The sequence below is a fragment of the Protomyctophum parallelum genome, assembly GCF_964188405.1.
Source record: "Protomyctophum parallelum genome assembly, chromosome: 12".
Classification (NCBI taxonomy): Eukaryota; Metazoa; Chordata; class Actinopteri; order Myctophiformes; family Myctophidae; genus Protomyctophum; species Protomyctophum parallelum.
The window spans coordinates 29,602,280-29,624,330 of NC_139712.1; the positions used below are offsets into that span (position 1 = coordinate 29,602,280).

Consider the following 22,051-nt stretch of genomic DNA (forward strand, 5'->3'; position numbering starts at 1 on the left):
AGAGCGGGCTCTTCTTCCAACAACAATCACTCACAGTGGATTCAAACAGGACACACTACTCAACGGAACGGCCAGGGGAAATCCACATGCAGCCAGATAAGACTGTCTGAAACAACAAGCCCAAGAAGAAGTCTAAAAGCTGCTGGACACAGCAGGAGTATAGTCGCTCTGTACAGTCTGCCTACCACAGCTCTGACACGGCAGGAGTATAGTCGCTCTGTACAGTCTGCCTACCACAGCTCTGACACGGCAGGAGTATAGTCGCTCTGTACAGTCTGCCTACCACAGCTCTGACACGGCAGGAGTATAGTCGCTCTGTACAGTCTGCCTACCACAGCTCTGACACAGAAGGAGTATAGTCGCTCTGTACAGTCTGCCTACCACAGCTCTGACACGGCAGCCTGCTACCACTGTTGATGTCTGTGCATTACAGGCGACGTTGGGCTTGTCTTTCTGTACCAGTTGCTTGAATTTAAATATTGGTACTCAGTTGTGTGGGTTTTTTGCAGCTTGTTTCTAAAGTGTAGATATTTGGGCTTGTTTTATAAATATACACATATATTGTTTAAACCAGTTCTCAAACTTGTGCATGTCAATTGACGCCCAAATTCAAGTATTTCTCTGCAGACCCCCATCGGAAAGAATGTTACCAGATGTTAGCAAATAGCAGATCTACAAGCTCGCAACACGTTGCAAATGAGACACACTGTGAGGTTGCACATCCGCCATTTTCAAGTAGCCAATGTATATAAGTGGCCATAGTCGCTTCTTTTGGGCTTGTGTTCATAGACATGGTTGCTTAAATCTCTCATAAAGTCTGGCTACAGTGCCTGGCACTAAGGATGACAATATCATCTATTAATGTCTATTGTGTCAGCCGTTCCCACCACCGTTGACCGAAAAGGTTTGTGCAAAGTTTTACAACAAACGCATGTCCTTTTAGATCACTTGAAAACAAGGCAGGTATGTCGAAGGTGAGTGTCCATGCAGGTCACCTCACCGCATGGCTGACTTTAATGTGCTTCACTGGTTAGCAAGGCTACAAGCTAACTACTGGGTTCAACTCTCTGGAGGCAGCATCCAGCCCTCACAATACTGGCGGAGAAGCAATGGTGCACTAATGCATTAAGTGCTGCCAGTAGCACTTATGTCAAAGGAGTTCAGAGACATGGAATAACCATGGAAATAACAGAACGGAATGTCTTATTATCTTTCCAGGATAGGCGTCAGCGAAGCCAAGTGGCGCTAGCACGAGCACATTAGCTGCTAGTGTTGCTAACCACTGTAACTAAGTGAATAAGTAGTTTTTTTTTAGAGACAATGTCAATATTTCAATCATCAAATAACATGCACTTCTGCATTAGTCCCCAACCCCATAAAGACACAAAAGGTAATATTTTCGTCCATGCTAAACCCCTTATCCCTAAACTACTTTGCCTACTTTATTTTGAAAAACATTTTACACAACCCTAGCCAGCGGTACACCTTTAGCATAGAGAATGATGAACATGTGTCGTTCTGCTGAATGTCTGAGCCAAACACACACACACACACACACTTTAGCTATTCTTTGTACAGTGAAGTATAAAGGGTTTAGGTTGTTAAGACCGGAAACCTAATGAAGTCTCCGTAGGTCTCTAACCTATGTTAAGCGCGGGATTTTTGATGAGCATAGTTTCCCATACTATAGTAGACCTTGGTTTGAATCCATGTGGGTGAATTGATTAGGGAATGGGGATTCTTCCACAGTCAGGTTTTCTGGTGGGGGTAGTTCTATCTGACGACCAGAAGCCTTTAATTATCTCCCTTGTCAATGAGGGATTCTCAGTTGGTTTCTCAACACCAGACACCAAAGAGAATACAGTATATGAGACTCTAAGGATGATTTTGACCGACAAGATATTAACCACTTGAACCCCAGTATTCCTATTCTGTTTCAACTTTTTTTTCCGTAAATGAATGAAAAACACTTTTTTGTTTACTTGAGGGTGCAAACTCATACACATAATTAATGCTTAATTAATGATGGATTTAGGATGAACTCATACATGAATTAATCATGAATGTACAGTATCATGAACTCATTAATTCCTGGTGGAATATCTTCCTTAACTAATGATATATTAAACTTAGGTTAAGTCAAAGTCACTGTGTGCATGCATGTGTGCGTGAGTGCGTGCGTGCGTGAGCTTGTGGGAACCCATTAGATACAAATTCATCTTTCTTAGTCGTGTTTACAACAACACTACATGTTTAAGGCAGTGGTGCCGCTCTTGAGAGATTAACGACTAAATAATAACTGCATTGGATCCTTGGAACACAGTTTTTTGGGGCAATGTGCTGTACGGGCTGGTAACCCCAATTACCCATCGGCAAATCACTCAAACTCAATCCTCAAACTCATTAAAATCATGGCCATGGAGGTTATCCCCAAGTCTGTGATTTTTTGCGATAAGACTTAAAACGTCTGCTCCTAAGAGAAACATTCTGCTTGAGGCTACAACTTTTCCAGATCCATGCTCGATTATTGCCGTCTCCCATTAGTGCAGGCATTTTGAGAAATGACCTCGAACAAATTTGTTTTTTGTTTCATAAATATGTTAGTAACAATATATCAAAAGTCCTAAGAAATACCAGTGGTGGAACATATTGAAATATTCTAAAATAGGTGATGGTACCATAAGGCAAACATTTCAAAAAGTAATTCTGCTTTAAGTAGCATGTAGCCTGGCCCAGCCAACGTGATTTCTGATATAGAGGGGCGGGTGCCATCGGGATCATGGTGTTTGATCATATTGGTTCTCCGATCTATAAAGAAACTAGTAATAGCTAATATATAATATATGTTTTTGAGTAACTTTTTGAACACTGTCGACAAGCTCACAATGCGATCCGTTATCGATCTGCTATTTTCTGCGAAAGCTTTCCCCACAATACGGATGATGGGGTTTAAGTGGTTAACATTTTAACAACACACATCTTGTATGGGGTCCCTGAAACTAAAGATACTTTCAGATGGGTCCGCGGCCAAATTACTTTGGGGGTCGTTGACATGAAAAGGTGAAAGAGAGTTGTGACTCACCAGGTTCTTGAGCAGGGCCGACAGCTCCTTGGTGAGCGAGGAGAACTTGACGAAGGCCGTTCCCAGGTCAGGGTTCTCCCTGCTGATGAAGTTACTGCCGAATTTATCCAGAGCCTGAGCGTAGTTCTCTTCATTCTGGACGTGGTCTGTGGGACACAACACACAGTGACACTGTAGTTGGTCCTGCAATATTAATAATCACACAACAACATCCTGTTGGGAAAAAAAATGCCCTGGACAGATTGGGCCAGGCACCCCAAAGTTGTGGGTGACCAATCAGATTATTCAAAGTGAGACTTTTTTGCTGTGCCATTGGAATCTGTTTTTGTTTGTTTGTTGTTTGTCAATTTTTTTGTCAAGACAAGACACAACACAACAGTTTATCAGTATGACATTGTTTTGCAGTAAACACACCTGCCTTGAGGCTCTGTTTTTGGGCCCTTGTCTCATCAGAGCAACCAAATATTGCTGAACCGCAACTGGCTGAATATCCTTTCCCAGTTGCCTGGAGAACCAATTCAATATATTTACCCAGACATTGGTTATTACTGGACACTGCCAGAAATGATGTGACAGAGAACCCTCTGCAATACCACATACAGTATATTACACATAGGAGAGACTGTTGGGTACATTTTACTAGGTTCGGTGGAATCTGTTTGTAACCGCCCCTTGGAAATACAATCTTACACACTGAAGTTCCAGGCTAATAGTGATATTAGTCTGGCCATGCCAGGCTAGGTGACTCTAATGGTGTCAAAATTGCCCCTTATAGAAGGACCATTTCTATACAGTTAACTGCCTTATTGTCTCCACCAGGCCGAAGGCATGGAGAGAGTATGTTTTGCACTCCGTCTGTCAGTGTGTGTGTGTGTGTGTGTGTGTGTGTGTGTGTGTGTGTGTGTGTGTCCATCCGTCTGTCCGTCCGTGTACAGCTAATCTCCAGCACCGTTGGCCCGGTTGTTGCCTAACTTTGCACACACACCCTGGATGGCTTTCTCCACAACGGCCTGTTATAGCGCCAGCATTATATTACTCGTACACATTTTATCCATACATCACATATAGCCTATAGTAGGCTATACACTATTTCTATAGTCATGTGATCAACACAGATCTGTCCACTTCCACAAATTCCATCCCCATTAACTAAGATTGCCTTCCAAAGTTTGCAGAATTGCTCCATTTCGATCAAAATGCCCACAATAGGGATATGCCCGGTTAAAGTGATTAAATTAACAGAAGGATGTGGCTGTGTATCGAAAAGGGGGGCGTACATCCTCCTGGCGGATCAGCAGATACATGCACTATAATGACTATAACTGACCCATGATGAAGACCACAAGAGGCAGCAGTGCTGCAGCATGGAGCTGAGACATGGACCCTCAAGAATGCTACGAATGGCACTACACAGTAGGTGTCCCCTCTACGGGGACCTACCACGGGTCACAGACAAAGTCGGAGAGAGAAGGATGAGGCTGGCAGAGCACTGTGTCATGGGCACCAGGAACTGGTGGCAAGCAAACTGACACTGTGGGAGCCAACCCAGGGCACAGTCAGGAAGGAAGCGCACCACCATGTAGACACACTATTGTGCTGCAGTTTAGCTAACAACACTGTAGTAGTTGGTGTTGGCTCGCTAGACTGCACTCTCGCATCACACTGCATGTCAACCCGTGGCTCCACCCCCTCTTGCCTCTCTCAATCACTCTGGACTGTGAAAAACAGAAAATAAATGCCACACATAAATCTATGGGGCTGCTATTAAGTAACCAGAGACATCCATAGTGACCATCCGGTGACCTTACCGGGCACACACCACTGATCACTATTGAACCTTTTATGGCCAGGGGTAAATAACAGGGCATCAATGGTGGTGCCTTTTAAAATATAAGAGGTTATTTAGATCCTGACTAACTTGACATGGCAATAGCCTGGGTTCAGTGGGTTGTCTGTATTTTAACAGATAAACACTGGGGGCCATGGGGTTCTTCCCCACACTGCATTTTAGAAATGTCAACGTTGAACTGTGGCGTGGTGCCACGACAGCAGCAACCACCTGTCATCGTCAATAAGACAGAGATAGAGGGAAAGGGGCCCATTTCAAATACTTAAAGCATCATTACACGTCGCTAGAGATTGGGATTGTGTAGTTCATTGCTCCCCCACACAGACACACACACACACACACACACACACACACATTTCTAACTTGGGCTGTGCTCAATTAATCATGTTCCTTGCTAATAATCGTATATTCTTCTGGTATTGTAAGACAACGGAGAGACTTAGAAAATGAAGTTTGGGGTTTCCGTTTAGACAAGCTCCTCTTTGAAGAGCTGAGAGAGGTTTATGACTTTATGAATGTGTGAGGGGGAACAGGAGGGAGGATGCTGAGAGAGGTGCGTGTGTGTGTGTGTGTGTGTGTGTGTGTGTGTGTGTGTGTGTGTGTGTGTGTGTGTGTGTGTGTGTGTGTGTGTGTGTGTGTGTGTGTGTGTGTGTGTGTAAGTATACAGTGGAAAATGACAGAGGACACACAGACGGACGAAGTAAACTCAGGTGTTGATGTGCTGGGATGAACCTAAATCCAGAGCACACAACACCATCTGCCCCACAAAAGCAGTATTTATACTAAAGAACTAATTATTATTTACAATGCTGGACTGACAAAAAAAGCTAAAGCTCTTGAGAGAATGGAGATAGGGCCACAAATAAAAAAGACAAATAAATTAAACGTCAAAATGTTCAAAGAAAAAACAAAAGAGGCAAACAGCTTTTCTGAGGCGTTTCTGAACCCACTACCTGTTCTGGTAAACAGATTTTGTGTGCGTGTGTGTGAGAGAAACAAGACGCTCTGCTCACCTTGTCCGGAATTGTAGATCGCCTTGACTGATTTCTTCACCTTCTGAAGTGAAGTTCTGTCCTGGTCCAAAGCCTGAGAGAGGAGTTGGAAGGTGGAGGAGGAGATGGTGGAAGGTGGAGGAGGTGGAGGAGGAGATGGTGGAAGGTGGAGGAGGTGGAAGGTGGAGGAGGTGGAAGGTGAAGGAGGAGATGGTGGAAGGTGGAGGAGGAGATGGTGGAAGGTGGAGGAGGTGGAGGAGGAGATGGTGGAAGGTGGAGGAGGTGGAAGGTGAAGGAGGAGATGGAGGAGGTGGAAATTGGAGGAGGAGATGGTGGAAGGTGGAGGAGGTGGAAGGTGGAGGAGATGGTGGAAGGTGGAGGAGGAGGAAGGTGAAGGAGGAGATGGAGGAGGTGGAAAGTGGAGGAGGAGATGGTGGAAGGTGGAGGAGGTGGAGGAGATGGTGGAAGGTGGAGGAGGTGGAAGGTGGAGGAGATGGTGGAAGGTGGAGGAGGTGGAAGGTGGAGGAGGTGGAAGGTGGAAGAGGAGATGGTGGAAGGTGGAGGAGGAGGAAGGTGAAGGAGGAGATGGTGGAAGGTGGAGGAGGAGGAAGGTGAAGGAGGAGATGGTGGAAGGTGGAGGAGGAGATGGAGGAGGTGGAAAGTGGAGGAGGAGATGGTGGAAAGTGGAGGAGGTGGAAGGTGGAAGAGGAGATGGTGGAAAGTGGAGGAGGTGGAAGAGGAGATGGTGGAAGGTGGAGGAGGAGATGGAGGAGGTGGAAAGTGGAGGAGGAGATGGTGGAAAGTGGAGGAGGTGGAAGGTGGAAGAGGAGATGGTGGAAAGTGGAGGAGGTGGAAGGTGGAAGAGGAGATGGTGGAAGGTGGAGGAGGTGGAGGAGGAGATGGAGGAGGTGGAGGAGGAGATGGAGGAGGTGGAAGGTGAAGGTGGAGGAGGTGGAAGGTGAAGGAGGAGATGGAGGAGGAAGAAAGTGGAGGAGGAGATGGAAGAGGGGGAAGAGAGGACAAAAAGGTTAGCAGTGATTTTGGAGCAAAAGGACGACGAAGATGTGACAGACGAATACTAGCCTCTAGGTTCTAGAAGGAAATGTTAAAACATCCACACACCGGGTTTACAGCTCACAAACAATTGAATTAACCCATTTTGACCTGAGATCAGATTCTAAAAATGTCTTCTACATCCTGACAGTTTTCTGAAAAAGCTATGTTTCTGAAAAAATAGCAGACCTACAAGCTCGTAGCGTGCCACACTGCCACTCGGTGGCGCACTATGAGCTTGTAGATCTGCTATTTTTCAATAGCTAAAGCATAACATAATGCCAACACCAAAAGGGGTTCCCGCCCAAAATGGGTAATACTGCAATGTTTCAATCAGGCAGTATCAGTATGACATTGGCCTGATGTTTTGTCCTGTTTTCTGATTCCTCCCGTGATGTCCTGCACCTGACCTGGCCAAAATACAGGTACAAGATGTGCACACAATGTCCTCTTTGACCACTCTATCCCCCAGCAATCTCAATGTTGGACATGCCGTTACGAGAAATTGAAAAGGTTTTTACGAGTGAGCTTGCCTTGCAGTCAGATCAGCCGTTTTTAAAAATCATTTCGAATTTAGTGGTTAAAGCTGGCTCGTTGGCTAAGTGGTTAATGGTGCAGCTGAAAGCCCACAGAGAACTGGCCACACTCACTTACAGTACGGCACTAAATTGTTTGGGACCTGATGATCCGCAGATTGCTTCGCAATGCAGCATTTGACTTGGATATGGCATGAATATTGCAACACTGCTGCTGCCGTGAAGTCCTTGGTGTTATCTAACGGAACCCACATGAAATATGCAGTGGATAGGTTTATCACGGGCATCACTGTTTAATTAAGTGCCACATTTGAATGCTGTAGTAAAAAAGAAAAAAAGTCACACTCGCCCCATGTGGTGTGATTTTGTAATTATCCGACTCAAATCCTTGTTAAATGTAGGCTAAGCAGCAGGCGTGTGGCACGCTACTAGTACATCAAAAGCTTACGTGTGCATCAGAGGGCACTATACAGCTGTGCTGGATCAATCCATGAGGCAATAGTTGTCAGAGACTAAATGGCACAGAACTGACGTCATTTACACATCCTATCTGGGTTGCGGTTTTTGAGTGGTGCAACCACTCCCTTACGGAGCTATGTGTGTGCCTGGGTGGGTGGCTGGGTGGGTGCGTCTGAGCACGAAAACAGCATGGTTGTTTTTCACCACCTGTGCGCAACCTAACACACACACAAACACACACGCACAAATTAACTGTATATATGGTGCCAGTACAGTACAGTGACAGTATTGTACAGTACAGTAGAGGGACCCCCACACGGTAACTCTGTCATTTCTCAACCGTTTCGGACGCGGAGCGGCTCGCCAGAATCGGCCCGGCCCCCTGAGTGCGTTCCTGTTGGTCTGGAGCTCCCCCCCCCCCCGGGACCCTCACATGGAGTTGCACCGCTCACTTCACACGGGTGTGATTTTTTCCCCATTCTGAATTCCCATAGATGTTTTCAATACATTGTGTCAAATAAGAACTGAGATAGTCTGAATTCCCATAGACTATCTATTCAGAATAAATATAAACAACCATAAAAACAATATAGTATAATGTATAATTCTTTGTCAATTTCCTCCTCAATTTCCAATGGCACATGGTAGTTCTCACAATACATATTTAGAGTGAATTACATAATACAATCTTTATTAAGACTAGTGTATGCAACAAACCTCAAACTGCTGTTCTTTAACCATACTGTTTGGCCCACTCACTGCGAGCTTAGCTTTGTGTGGCGTTCTTTTTGTATTGTTTGCATTAATATCAAAACGGTGATATGAGCACTGCTCACATACAGAATCTGTGCCACTCATCTGTACTGTAGGCCTACTGGTGATAACAGAACATGGTGCGCTCATACACACTTTAGCTTTCGTCAGTGAAAAAAGGTAGTCGGCGAACATTTTTCGTTGTAGTTTCAGTCGCCCGAACATGAACACCGGAGAGGAGTTGGCTGTGTTTACTTTAGTGGCGTGCATGTACAGGACCTCCTGGTCCGCCCGAGAGCACAGAGAGGAACAATTAGAACAATGCTGATGTCACGCTTTTGTTGCTGCAGCGGGACTTTTGTGTCAGCAAACGCACAGTGCAAATAATGCCCGCATGGAGATAATATCACTGTCACAGAGCAGAGAGGGTACTAGGGTGCATGCTCTCTCTGTGTGGCACCACCACCACCCCGGACCAATGTCACAGTGCCCACAATCACACAGCGTTTCCTTCATCACGATATACGTTACGCGCTGACTAAAGAGCTTTTAGAAGTTTGTTATGATTGTGTCGTTAAAGTGCTGCGCTAAGAGGATTTCACTGATGACTTCACATCATGAACCCATCGCAACGTGTTGTGGAGCTTGTCGATCTGCGACTTTGGTATTTTTTAAAGTGTACGGTACAGTATGTGTAAAAGAAAACAATAAATACGACACAAAATACTGATACCAGGTTTAAGGTCGTTTAAAAAAAAACACATGAAAAACACATGTTCAGTTACAAAGACGGCAAACACAAAGCAACAAACCACTACAAGGTCCACTGGCCTGCAGAGTGTGGACTGTGGAGCCATGCACAAAACGCCAGGCTAATTAAATTCCACAGGGTAATTAAAGTCGTCCTTCTTGGCCTCGACTGGACACTTTTACAGTACGTGGCTGTTCTTCCCCCAATTATCTCCACCGTGGTGCCCTGCCCTGGGGGCCATGTCCGGCCTGGACCTGACCGGGGCCTTTGATTGGGCCAGAATTTATATGCATTTGGCTACGGACCCCCCCACCACCTCATCTCAAAAATATGTTTTGACTGGGGCCTCCAGAAGCAAAGATTTGAGTTAAAATGTTTTCAAGCTCATAGCTATTATATCTTCAATGTAATGAAATGTAAAATATGGTTGAAGTGGTTAAGATGATTGTGACGCTATTAACTACCTTTGACAGGGACCCCACTTTCAGAACCAATACTCCCACCAGAAAAAACAAAATGTTGTTCTTCGAAACACCTGGGCCCTATGTTGGGCATAAATTATGTTCATGTATTGCACACAGTAAGGCACTGTAGACGATATGATATATGATATGATCCAGGCATCCATGTAGTGATTATTATTCAGAAGGTTGTTACGTCTTGTTCCATCATATGCTGATTAGGGGTGAAGAGAACAAAGCCAAAGAGCAGTGCAGAGAGACAGATTCCCTCCCTTATGGTGCCAACGTCTAGAACAGCTGGTACTGCCACGGTTAAGGTCACCCATAATCCTCCCTGCGTCTGTGCTCTTAATTAAAAATTCAGCTTATAGAAAGATGATGATGAACACATCAGGGTTGTTGCCTTTTAATATCGACATTGTTCATATTTTAGCCATGTATGCCGGTTCGTAGGTAGGGGATTTGTAGTGCGCAGTGTTGCCAGATAGGAAATGTTGAAGGCAAAAAAAAGGAGAAATTACAACAGTGTAAATATGTAATTAATTTCACAAAAATCTATCATATATAGTAGAGAAAACAACCTTGGAAAACAATTTAAACAACCACGGTAGAAACAACCTTGTTTGACACTCCTATGAGACAAAAACACATCACAAATAAAAGGCTGAAACTGGACTGGAAAGACGAGACCAGTGTTTTTAATGCCTCCAAGTACAGATCTAGGGTCAGATTTCCTGATGAAAAACCTGAGCCAAACCAAACCGGATCCCGAATGAGCAGCCAGGGAATTTAGTAAATTCACACAGTTTGTGATATGGCGAGATTATCGTACATTTGATCATTTTGGGACCGTACAGACTCAGAGGGTACAAAATAGCCTACAAATACGATAATTATCGAACATCTGGCAACACTGAGTGCACCCCTCATCCAGTTATTACACTGGCTCGGAGCGCAGTCCAAAGAAAGAGACAAGAGAATAACATATAGGACAAGACAAAGAAGATTAGACTAGGACAACAAGAATTCAGTCACACTGCCAGTCAAATAGGCCTACTGTATATCCATTATTATATAAACAATGTTAGTCAGTATGTCACTGTGTCGTGTGTACTATGCATACTGTATGCACGTCGGGTGCATACATCTGTGAAAAAACAAACAAAAAAAACATTGGTATTCATCCATGGTAAGCATCGTTGCACTCATGTGACCCCGAGAGACGTCCTATTGTGAGTGTGGTGGGCATGCTGTTTTTTTGTGTTTTGTTTTTTTCAGGGCCAAAAGAGGAAAGAAAAAAAAATCAATGCAAAGCTCAACTCTGCTATCTTGGCACGTTCTCGACAACACCCGTGGCAACGGGCGAGAATGCATCGAAACTCTGTTCCATGGAGGCCTGCAAACTGCTCAATATAGTCAATGCTTTGTTCCAAGCTGCCAACAGAGCCAATGGCAAGCTCCAAATGCAACCCCACTGCCAGTGTTGCCAGATTTTTTTTGCAAGAGAAATTCAACCAGGTCTATGAAAACCAGCCCAAAAGAAGTGACAATAAGCCACATGAGCACTTGAAACCTTTATGCATCGCCGGATATTTGAAAATAGGCGATCTACAAGCTGGGGATGCGAGTTCCTACGTGTTGTGAGCTTGCAGATCGGCTATTTTCAAAAGAATCTTGGGGTGGTGCAAACATATTGAATATTTTTGGAAATATTTTTACAGCACATATCTGGTACGGGGGTCCCTGGCACAAAATATTTTTAGTTAAACATTAGAGACTCAGACAACCCCAAATAATACACTTCACAAACGTGCAAAGTCTACCAATTACAAGTAACTTTACAGGAAAAACAAGCCCAAAGCCGCATATAATAAACAGACATGGCACACTGCCCCACTGGGACCAGTCAGTGCAGGGACAGTGACTAAGCGGGAGCGGTGGTTGCTAAACTCTCGACCAAAACAAGAAGTGATGCATCAGGATGTTTTATTTTGCAACGTCTATAAAAAGCACCCCAACCGACTGTACCGTCAATGCCAGGATATCATTCATCTCACAGCCCTGTGCTGCGGTCGCCTTGAGAAATATTTACCTCCATGGGGTCATTCCTGCCACGAAACTCAACGTGTCAGTGTCAGAATGATTTGAAAGTTTAAGCTCGACGAATGGTCTCGGAATGGACGTTGTGGCAGGCCAGAAGGTCAAGGGCAAGGAAGAAGAAGTGTACGTAGGACGGATGTTTTGCCAGTCTCAGTGGCTCAGCATAAACATGACCAACAAAATAACTCCCATATACTACTGGAGAAATATTACAATGTGCTAACACAGCAGCAAGATTTGTGAAAAGGATATTGCCAATGGAATACAATAAAGACTACAACAAACCATTGTATTTTCCTGTAACAAGGGGACCTCTGATATAGACCTACTGCACAAATGAGCAGAGCTGCTACCTTTAAAGACATTTGAAATCTGAGGCAAACGTGGAAACATGATGCTAATTGTCCCATGAACCATCAACATCCAGGGACAGACACACAGCACAGCTTGTCTGCATGGCTTTGTGGATGTCTCTCAAAATACCCTCATACTACTACTACTACTACTACTGTTCTACTAACACCCACAGCCACAACACTAGAGGAAGCATGCATAACCTGGTACAGTTAAGTTAGTTTTTTTGAGTGGTGCAACCACTGTGTGTGTGCCTGGGTCTGTCCCTGTGTCCCTGGGTCTGTCAGTCAGAGCACGAAAATAGTGTTATAGTTCACATGTGTCCCTGTTGCATAGCCTAACACACAGACACACAAAGCCGGTCAGGGAGGAGGGCTTGTACAGTACAGCACAGCACCACTCACTTGAGACGGGTCTGATTTTTTATTTAGTTTGTCAGTGAAAAAGGGTAGTCGACAAACATTTCTCGTCATAGTTTTAACACTGACACGCGCGCACAAACACACACACACACACACACACAGTCTCTCTCCAGTCCCGGAAGGTGACGGGCCCCAGAGGGAGGTGACTGAGGGGGAATGCCACCAGTGGTCAAAGTGACTGACTGGACACTGGAGGCTATCTCAGCTCCATGCTTCCTTCCTGCCCTGAGGGCAACATGCATCCTCCCCCAGCAGCCCTGCTGTTTCCTCCATGGGAGGAAGTGTCTGTCCAGGTCTGTCCAGCGTCCTGCCCTGGTGTCTCCAACCGTGTTGCCAGATTTTGCGATAGAGAAGTATAAGCGACCGCAGGTCTATGAAGATGAGCCCGAAAAGAAGCGACCATAGGCAACAAAAGCCAATTATGCGCCGGGAATTAGAAAGTAGCCGATCTACAAGCTCACAAGGCATCGCGCAATGCGTTATGAGAAAAAGATGGTGTGGTGGGGGGATGGTGTTGGAAATCTGGTATGGGGGGACCCTGGCACAAAAAAAAACTAATTTGGGCTGTCCTTGATGGAAAATGTTTGAAATAAGCCTGAAAACCATCAATATTCACAAGCAACTTCACTAGAAAAAGAAGCCCAACGTCCACTTATAATAAGCAGACATGGCAACACTGCTCTCTAATGACACACGGCGGTTTCCACCAACAAAGACCCCCCCCTCCCGCACACACACACATAGACACAGCCTGTGGCATGAAGTGTTCATCTTGGTTCTCGTTTCCTTTATCACACCCTTGCTGTCATTTTCACCTCCATCCCCTCTCTCCCTCTCCCTCTCTGCACCGAAGCTCGGAATAATCACACTGGCAGGGTCGAGCCGTTACCATGGAGATGAGATGTGGCTGTCTCTCACGTCGGTTCCACATTCTTCACTCCACACAGAACAGAACAGAAGAACTGAACGTGGGAAGTTGCTCTGACTAACCATCCAGCCAGCCAGGCGGTCACCTCACCTCTGTGTTCGTCAGCAGTAGAGACCTATACTCAGCTTTGCCTTCGGTATGCCACTGTGGCAGTTTGACTTTCTACTGTTACCACTCTGAAAGTAAAAGGCATGGTAACGGCCCAGGCAGATGCTGAAACTGTGTGTGTTTGCGTGCACGTGTGCGACGTGTGCGTGCGTGCGGGCAATGTGCATGGATTAAATTAAATCCTACATACGTAACGTGACTCCTACATACTGCCAACAAGGTGAAGAAATCAAGGATTGAGGCTTTAACATTAGCTTTTATGAAGCTATATGCTTCCAAACAGCTGATCTACAAGCCCTCAATGAGTCACAGACACCCTCAATCTCAATGCGTCACAGATGCATTGAGAGCTTGTAGATTGGATAGTTTGGCGAGTGTGTGCGTGCGTGCGTGTGTAATCCCACAAATGTTGTAATTTGATAATTGTTTCCGGCAAAATGTCTAAAACGATCAAGCAAAGTAAAGGAAGGATTGGATCATCACTCTTGTGTGTCGAGAGCCCAAATGTGGGGGTGGGACAGATGTGGTCTTGTGCCATGGCATTTTCTACCCACTTTGCTTTGGTATGCAAGAGGTTGACCCGATTGTTCCAAGTTCTCATGGAAGTCGTGTCTTTGTTCAGCCTTACTTGTCTCTGAACATTGTCTTTGTTTTCATTTATGTCTGGGCTATACCTGACCTTACACAAGTATAGGCTGCAAGGGAACTTAGGGAAGTGGATTACAATGACAATTCACCACCGCATACTAGCAGTCATACAGTATGTAGCTATAAGCAATGTTTAAAATTGCAAAACAGCTTTCTGATTGGGCAACATTCATTTATTACCTTTATCAGAAATCAGAAAACACTGCACAAGTGAGTAAAATCTGGAGGGTTTCTTCGGTTTTTCATGTGTTTATGAGGTGACAGTACTTCATTAGACCCCTTGGTGTGGTTGTTATGTGCAATGATGTACATATCATCACAATATCATCCCCTTCCCTAACCCCTCCCCCTTTATCATACAACAACAGCTGTGAGTGAGGCTTCAGTTCAGGCGGATCACCGCCCATCACCACCCACCAGGCAACCAGGCATACTTATGAATTGGTGGGCGTGTTCACCACAACATTTCAACAAATACTGCACACTTTAAAAAAATAAATCTTCCTTCCTCCTTATATAATAATAATAATAATAATACCTGATGATCATGTTTTAGAGTAAACTAAACTAAACTTAAATTTAAAAACTACGGTAGAAAAAAATAAAAAATCACCTTTTAAATTGGCTTTAAAGGATAGTTCACCACCAAAAATGAAAAATCACACCTGTGTATCCTCAAGTCCTTTTATCCTCAAGTCCTTTTATCCTCGAGTCCTCAAGGCTAATCCTCAAGACTAATCACTTGTGGAATCCTCACTTTTCTGTCCTCACTTTTTATCTTCAATAAATAAATTGCTCAGCCAATCAAATCATCGCTATGGGCAGTATGGGGTGCTCAGCCAATAAAATCATCGCTATGGGGTGCTCAGCCAATCAAATCATCGCTATGGGGTGCACTGAAACAGACAAAGATGGGCATAGGAGGCCCCTCAAAACAATTCTACCGAATTCTACCCACACCATGGAGCCTTGAATTCATGGAATTCATGGTTTTAGTTTGTGTCGCATTCCTAAGACAATCATTTGATGAAGTCACCATGTCTCCGCCATAACCATAATAAGGAGTTCCCAATGCAGCTGCGCCCCAAATATGGAGTGCGTTGTCTAACCTCAATGTGAGCATCATGGCATCAGGCACAAACAACTCAGTCAGCTCCATATGGGCATAAAAGGGACAAGGAGATACACAGATCTCCATATATGGGCTAATCGGCGGTGCAACGTAGGTGTGAGGGCCTCATAGCTGCCCGAACAACAGGCCCTCAATAATGACACCATGGATAAAATAAATGACAGAAGTGAAAGTGTGCGTGTGTCAAGGAACGGCCTTTTAAACTGGAACAGTTCATCAGTTCATAAAGCCTTCATAGGGAGCGCTCAAAACAGTCCATGTGGCCTAGTTGGGATAACCTTGAGAAAACTACACTTTGATCATCTAGAATTCTACGTCTACAGCCTCCAGGATTTCTTTCCACAGAAAACTGAATGTTCCGTTAAACTGAATGTTCTGTTAGACTTCACCAATTTTCTTATATTGATTCTTCGTATATTAGTCCTCACTAATGGTCATGATAAAAATGGTATAATTTCTGCCTACAAGTTTTCTCTGTATCTCAGAGGAGGGGTGCGGACGGACAGTTCAGAAAACCACCTACCAGTGACATCATCAATCTTTTTTTAACAATTTAAAAAATATATACATTTAGATTTGTATTATCGTGAGAACGATGGTTTTCATTTTCGCATTGCAATTCTTTAGGAATAGAAAGCCTGCGGTTTCTATTAGCTTGGATTCCCCGTGGATGATGTCACTGGAGGACGGGGGTTCTTCTGAGCTGCCCACAGCCCTCCTATGAGACACAGTAGGAAAGAAATGGTACAGTTTTACCACAAGCATTAGTGAAGACCAATGTTGAAGATGGGTTGAAAATAGGTGAAGTTGTCCTTTAAATGAGACCAGCAGAGTAATTGCTGACCTCGATAATCCGGCATGGGAAATTCCATTTCAACTTTACCCCAGCTGATGACTGACTGCACAGGTGGTCATATTGAATGCTCAGGGGGAGCATTTAACCCATTTTGGGTGGAAACCCCTTTTGGTGTAAGCATTATGTAATACTTAAGCTATTGAAAAATAGCAGAAGAATACGAGCTTGTAGGTCTGCTATTTTTGAAAAATCGTGAAAATGTAGTGCAAATCTTTGAATATAGAGCGAACGTTTTGAACTCAAATCTTTGCTCATGGGGGGGTCCCTGGAACAACATATTTTCAGATGGGGGTCAGCGGCTAAAATACAATTCTTAGGGTCCTTGACATGAAATATTGAGCACCACTGATATAGAAACATGGGTATTTCAGAAAACTGTCATGATTTAGAAGACATTTTTTAAGTTTCGATGTCAGGCCTAAATGGTTAATGTGTTGCTCATGGACACCGTCCTCAACACAAAGCCGGGCCGGGGAATAAAACCTAACTGTCCCAACTAGGGATGGGACGATATTAAAAAAATCACATGTCACGATTATTGTGGCAAATATAATCAACCGATAATGTTTCACTGTGCAACGTGCTTCCATAGAAAACAATGCTGGCTTCTATGGAATACAGAATGACTGAAATCAGTGGTGGGGCGACTGAGAACTTCAATCCATGAGATATTTTATCTGTTTTCACTATAGGTCAGATTTCAATCTAAACTCTGTTCCATGCAACATGAATCAAGAAAAAGACAGGCAGCTTCAGCTCGTCTGTCATGAAGCATTTTGTGAGTCCATGTGGCATGCTTGCTTCATGCAGGAAGGGCGGGGAACGCTTTTTTTTTCACTGGCAGGAAACAAGTGGACATCCCTCTCTCTCTCTCTCTCTCTCCCTCCCCCCCCTCTCTCTCTCTGTGTCTCTCTCTCTCTCTCTCTCTCTCCCTCTCCCTCCCCCCCCCCTCTCTCTCTCTGTCTCTCTCTCTCTCTCTGGGGCTGCAGCCGGGGAGACGAGGCCGCAGCTTTCCAAGTGGAACAGAACAGGGGGGAAAATGGCAGGATGTAAAACGTTTCCAAAAGCAGCTCTGCTGCTGAGGTCAGACAGTCTCTCACATGCTGCACTGAACACACTATACTGCTGCTGGTGGTGCATTGGTTTAGGACGGTAGTTCTCAAACCTTTTCATGTCAAGGACCCCCAAATTGTTTTGGTTTGTGCCAGGGACCGCCCAGAAAAGAGGATTTATGTCGTCCCCACTTTGAGGAGGTGCATCAGAATAACCACATGAATGATTTATTTTTTTCAGGGGCGGCTGGGGCCTCCTATGCCCAGCTTTGTGTGTACCACATTTGTGATGATTTGATTGGCTGAGCACGGAATGTGATGTATGTTGTTAAGAGCTCTCCCCACTTCTCTCATGCCTAAAATTATTTTTGGGCAAAAATATGTTTTTTGACTCATTTACTTTTATAGATACGATAAGATAAAAGATAAAAGATGAAAGTGAGGGCAGAGAAGTGAAGACGCCAAAAGTGACTGGCCGGAATGACATTTGTGATGATTTGACTGGCTGAGCACGGAATGTGATGTATGATGATGTATGATGATAAGAGCGCTCCTCTTTTAATACCCAAGGTCGCTTTACAAACAGAAAATGTGGGTTTTTAGGGAGGCTTTGTAAGGCCAGTATTAGGGGGCCTTGGTTACGACGGAACAACTTATAATGCATTTATATGGTGCCTTTATCCAAGGCACATTACATACCCATTCATTCACACACCAACGGTGGAGGTAACCATGCAAGGTACCAACCTGCTCGCAATTAACACATTGAGTACGCCGACTGCCTTCAAAATATAGGCTATAGAATACCGGAGGTGTCTGATCGCTTTTACTTTGAAAGCCATGAACCGGAAACACTTTCCTAAAAAAGTTGACTTTACAAAGTGACCTCAACATCCCCGATCATCTTAATATATTGTTTTACGCTCCAAAAAGCGTTCATATTTTGCGGGAGAGACGGATGAGGAGCAGAAAATAAGCGCCAGCATATCGCTCTATTCATCACCACGGAGAGCGCCCTGGATTAGGAGCTACGAGTCATTCTTTCCGTCTCGCTAACGTGGGAGTCAATAATAAGCTAATAGTTGCACTGAGCGTTAGCATACGGCAAGCGAAAAGCGAAATGCCAAAAAAATAAATAGGAAAAATTCTGAATATTAATATCTCGCCCCGCATCGCTGGGATGTCGCTAGGACGTCCTCACACGTCCTTAGAACTCTACTCTACTCTATCCTATGACGTTCTCAGGCGTCCTACGTGCTGTAAGTGTTAAGGGGTTCAGTGTTTTGCCCAAGGGCACTTCGACACCAACTCTGGGGGAGCCCACGATCGAACTGGGAACATTCCCATTCTACCTCCTGGAGCCACTGCCACCCTAATGATGTCCACCTCTACTGCTTTATTATGTCTGTCCAGAAGTCTGTTTTCATAAAGCAGACTTTCACTACGCTCCTGATGGATGGGTAAGGTTTCAACTGATAGCAATGCAGAGGTAGATATGGTTTAAACTGACAGACTCCTGACAGGTCATCGGCACCATATCACCCCCATTTATCCCAGAGTCTCTCCACTGGCTGCCAGTTATACGGTAGTTCAGAATGAATACAATTGAAAGATTCTCGTTTCTAAAGCTGGCCCACTCCCATTTAACCCCTGCTTCTACCTCCAAGTCCCTCATGGTTGGCTGACTTGTGGCTCCAAGCTGTCCGCGCTCCAAACATAAGTTCTGGGGTGACTGTGCCTTAGCTTTGTTATCACAAAGCGTAGATATACACGTAGAACAATATTACCCTCTCTGGCAGATCTGCCCCCTCCATGGAATGTCAAGGCTCAAGACTCACTCACACTCACTGCTACATAGCTTTGTAACTTTGTATTGTTGATAGTTTATTTGTGGCTTTAAACTGTGCTTCTTATTGTTCATGTCTGCGGGGTGGTGGTTCTTGTAGAGTTATTTTAGCTATACATGCTGGTCTGTACAGCACTTTGATCAACAGGGGTAGTTTTAGATTACTTTTGTGCTTTCATTTTTACATGATTTGACTTGACTCGACTAAATCCCCAGCTCTATCCTCACATACCTAGGGGGGTGTTAAGCATCACTCAGAAGCATTGAAGCTACATCTGCTGTTGGAAAGGAGAGGTAGAGCTGGCTCGGCCATGCAGAGTGTGGTCAGAACCATGTGATGGACTGAGCCAGCTTCCTGCGTTGCGAGGACACCCGGCTCAAAACAGAACGACTCAAATTTGTAACCGATATGCTCACATGCGCTTCAGGCAGAGAGCCATGCCGCCCGCACCATCATTAGATATTATATATCTTCTCTGTCGGGTGGAAGCCTCATATGTCCAAAACGGTAACAAGAACGTACATTTCTACGGGGGGGGGGGGGACACGAAAGGTTAGAATATGGACATAAGAGGTTTGTGCACGACAGCGACGATATAGAGCACCCGGCCTGTAATGAAGCCTTATCTTCTTTAGTCCAACATTTATCTGAGCTTCATTCTAGAGAGTGTCTTAGCTGTTAGCTCATTGAGGATCTTAATTGTGACTCATGGTTATCCTCAGCATGAGACAGCTTTAAATCTGTCTGTGATTCCTTTAATCTTGCTCAACTTGTCTAAACATTAAACGTCCTCTTGAGATTTCCCTTACTTGATTGCATTTCTAATGAATACATTCTTAATTTCTTCTCAAGCATAATATATTTTTTTCTTTGTTCTATTTTTTTTGCATGATCTGTTTTGCTATGACTCACATTGATCAAGTAGAGATGGCCTGGAAGCTGAAAGGTTGAAACAATTTTTTTTTCTCCTGAGATGTACAGCCTTTTTAAAGAACGTGATGTCAGGTGGCTGGCTCCTCAGCCACAGCTCATAATGGTCCTCGTAGTGGAGAGGACCAGGGTTTAAATCATCTCAACTAGTCAAGAAGGATTTATTGATTGTAATGCATTTAAAGTATCTGGCATTTCTCTCTCTCTCTGACCTTGGTTTCCTGTCTATCCTGACATTCACCTATCTATGTGAGTGAGTGAGTGAGTGAGTGAGTGAGTGAGTGAGTGAGTGAGTGACTGAGTGACTGACTGCACGCACACAGTGCGCGTGTCCCAGGAATAACTCGTCCCAGAGTATAGGCCGGTGCCCGTAATAGAATTAAAGTAAGTTATCAGTAAAGTTTTGTTCTTTTGTTTTGTAGGTTAGTGAGGTATGAGGAGGCAGCTCTGCAGCGGTCAACGTATCTCCAGGGAGAGGAGACACCAAGTGGAATCTCAATCATCTCCTCCTGTCAAGAGGCACAGCTCAGCCATGACTGAACTGTTTGGTGATCTCTTCAAGCCTCAGGTAGGATTAGGGAAACAAACCTACGTTGCAGCAAGTGAAAGAAGATACTATTTCATACTAGCTGTGTGATATGGACAAAATAAAATACCAAATACCTAGGAACTAGGAAAATACAACACTTGTGCCATATCATGATATTACACGACATCCAAACTTCCACATATAATATCTAGTCTCATATCTCAATATATTGCCATGCACCATTTCCATTACCGTACCAAATAAAAACTAGTAACCATGGCTTCAAAACCCAAAACCAAACAAAAAATGCTGCGTGCCGTGCCGTTACAGCGCTGTTGGCCAGCTCTTAGTCTTCAGAAGGAAGGAGCTTCATTTCGGAGAGAAAATAGACACGCCAAGAGAGCACAGAGGTTGGCTATTTCCAGGACAAACCTCCACCTCAGAGTAGACTGAAAAAACCCCACTCCGTTCTAATAATGACACACAGTCAGTGTGTTAACGTGAAGATATCTCTGCTTCTCTCATTACTGACAGGCAGGCAAGACGTATCAGGTCAGCAGTTTGACCAAGACAGCCACAAACCACAAATCTAGTCTCAAATAATAGTCAACGTAAGCTAATCGAAACCCAACAAGATAAAAGATTATGAAAGTCAGGTTTACAAGCCCATTAATACATGTTATGGTTTACAAGCCCCTTAATACATGGTATGTGTAGGAGCCATAATGTGATCTATATGCGTTTTGAGTATGAGTCACGTTAATGGACAGATTGGGCACTGCACTGGTAGTGGTGGTGGGCGTGATCACTGGGGCTGGGCGCTGCCACGCTAATAACTACACAGCGTTTACCTGGCACTAGAGTTGAGGAACTTGGACGGAGAGGGGGTGAGCTGGGAGTCGACATTTTCTGTTGACCGCAACAACGCATCTTAACATCCATGCCGGCCCGGTAGTATATAATAGTTAGCTGGGAACTGTTGTATCTTACCTGTGCTACGGAGAAGAATAAATTGTCAAACTGGCAGCTTGGACTGGATCTGATTCCTTTGCGTGCGCGTCATACAAGTGTCTCTTTAATACTCTCATGCTTAGCTCCTCGGCTCACGGCTTTTGAACAGCCTACAGCCGCAACAGTATGGTTTATGGTATCAAAGGAAACGTAACTATATGCACATCGACTAGTGCAGTGGTTGTTCCCAAACTTTTT

The 22,051-nt window shown here is 44.5% G+C and overlaps 2 protein-coding genes across 5 annotated transcripts in view; both read right to left on the reverse strand.

The window, feature by feature from the left end:
• asap1b (ArfGAP with SH3 domain, ankyrin repeat and PH domain 1b) overlaps positions 1–22,051 on the reverse strand; it is an 86,192-nt gene that overhangs the window by 53,451 nt on the left and 10,690 nt on the right. For all 4 annotated transcript variants that reach the window (XM_083778123.1, XM_083778121.1, XM_083778122.1 and 1 more), the window contains exons 2-3: positions 5,945–6,017; positions 3,083–3,228 (exon numbers count right to left, since the gene is read on the reverse strand). In XM_083778123.1, coding sequence (XP_083634249.1) covers positions 3,083–3,228; positions 5,945–6,017 — 219 coding nt within the window. The remainder of the gene's footprint in view (positions 1–3,082; positions 3,229–5,944; positions 6,018–22,051) is intronic.
• LOC310867949 (uncharacterized protein) overlaps positions 1–22,051 on the reverse strand; it is a 241,974-nt gene that overhangs the window by 8,770 nt on the left and 211,153 nt on the right. The gene's annotated exons all lie outside the window — the stretch shown is intronic.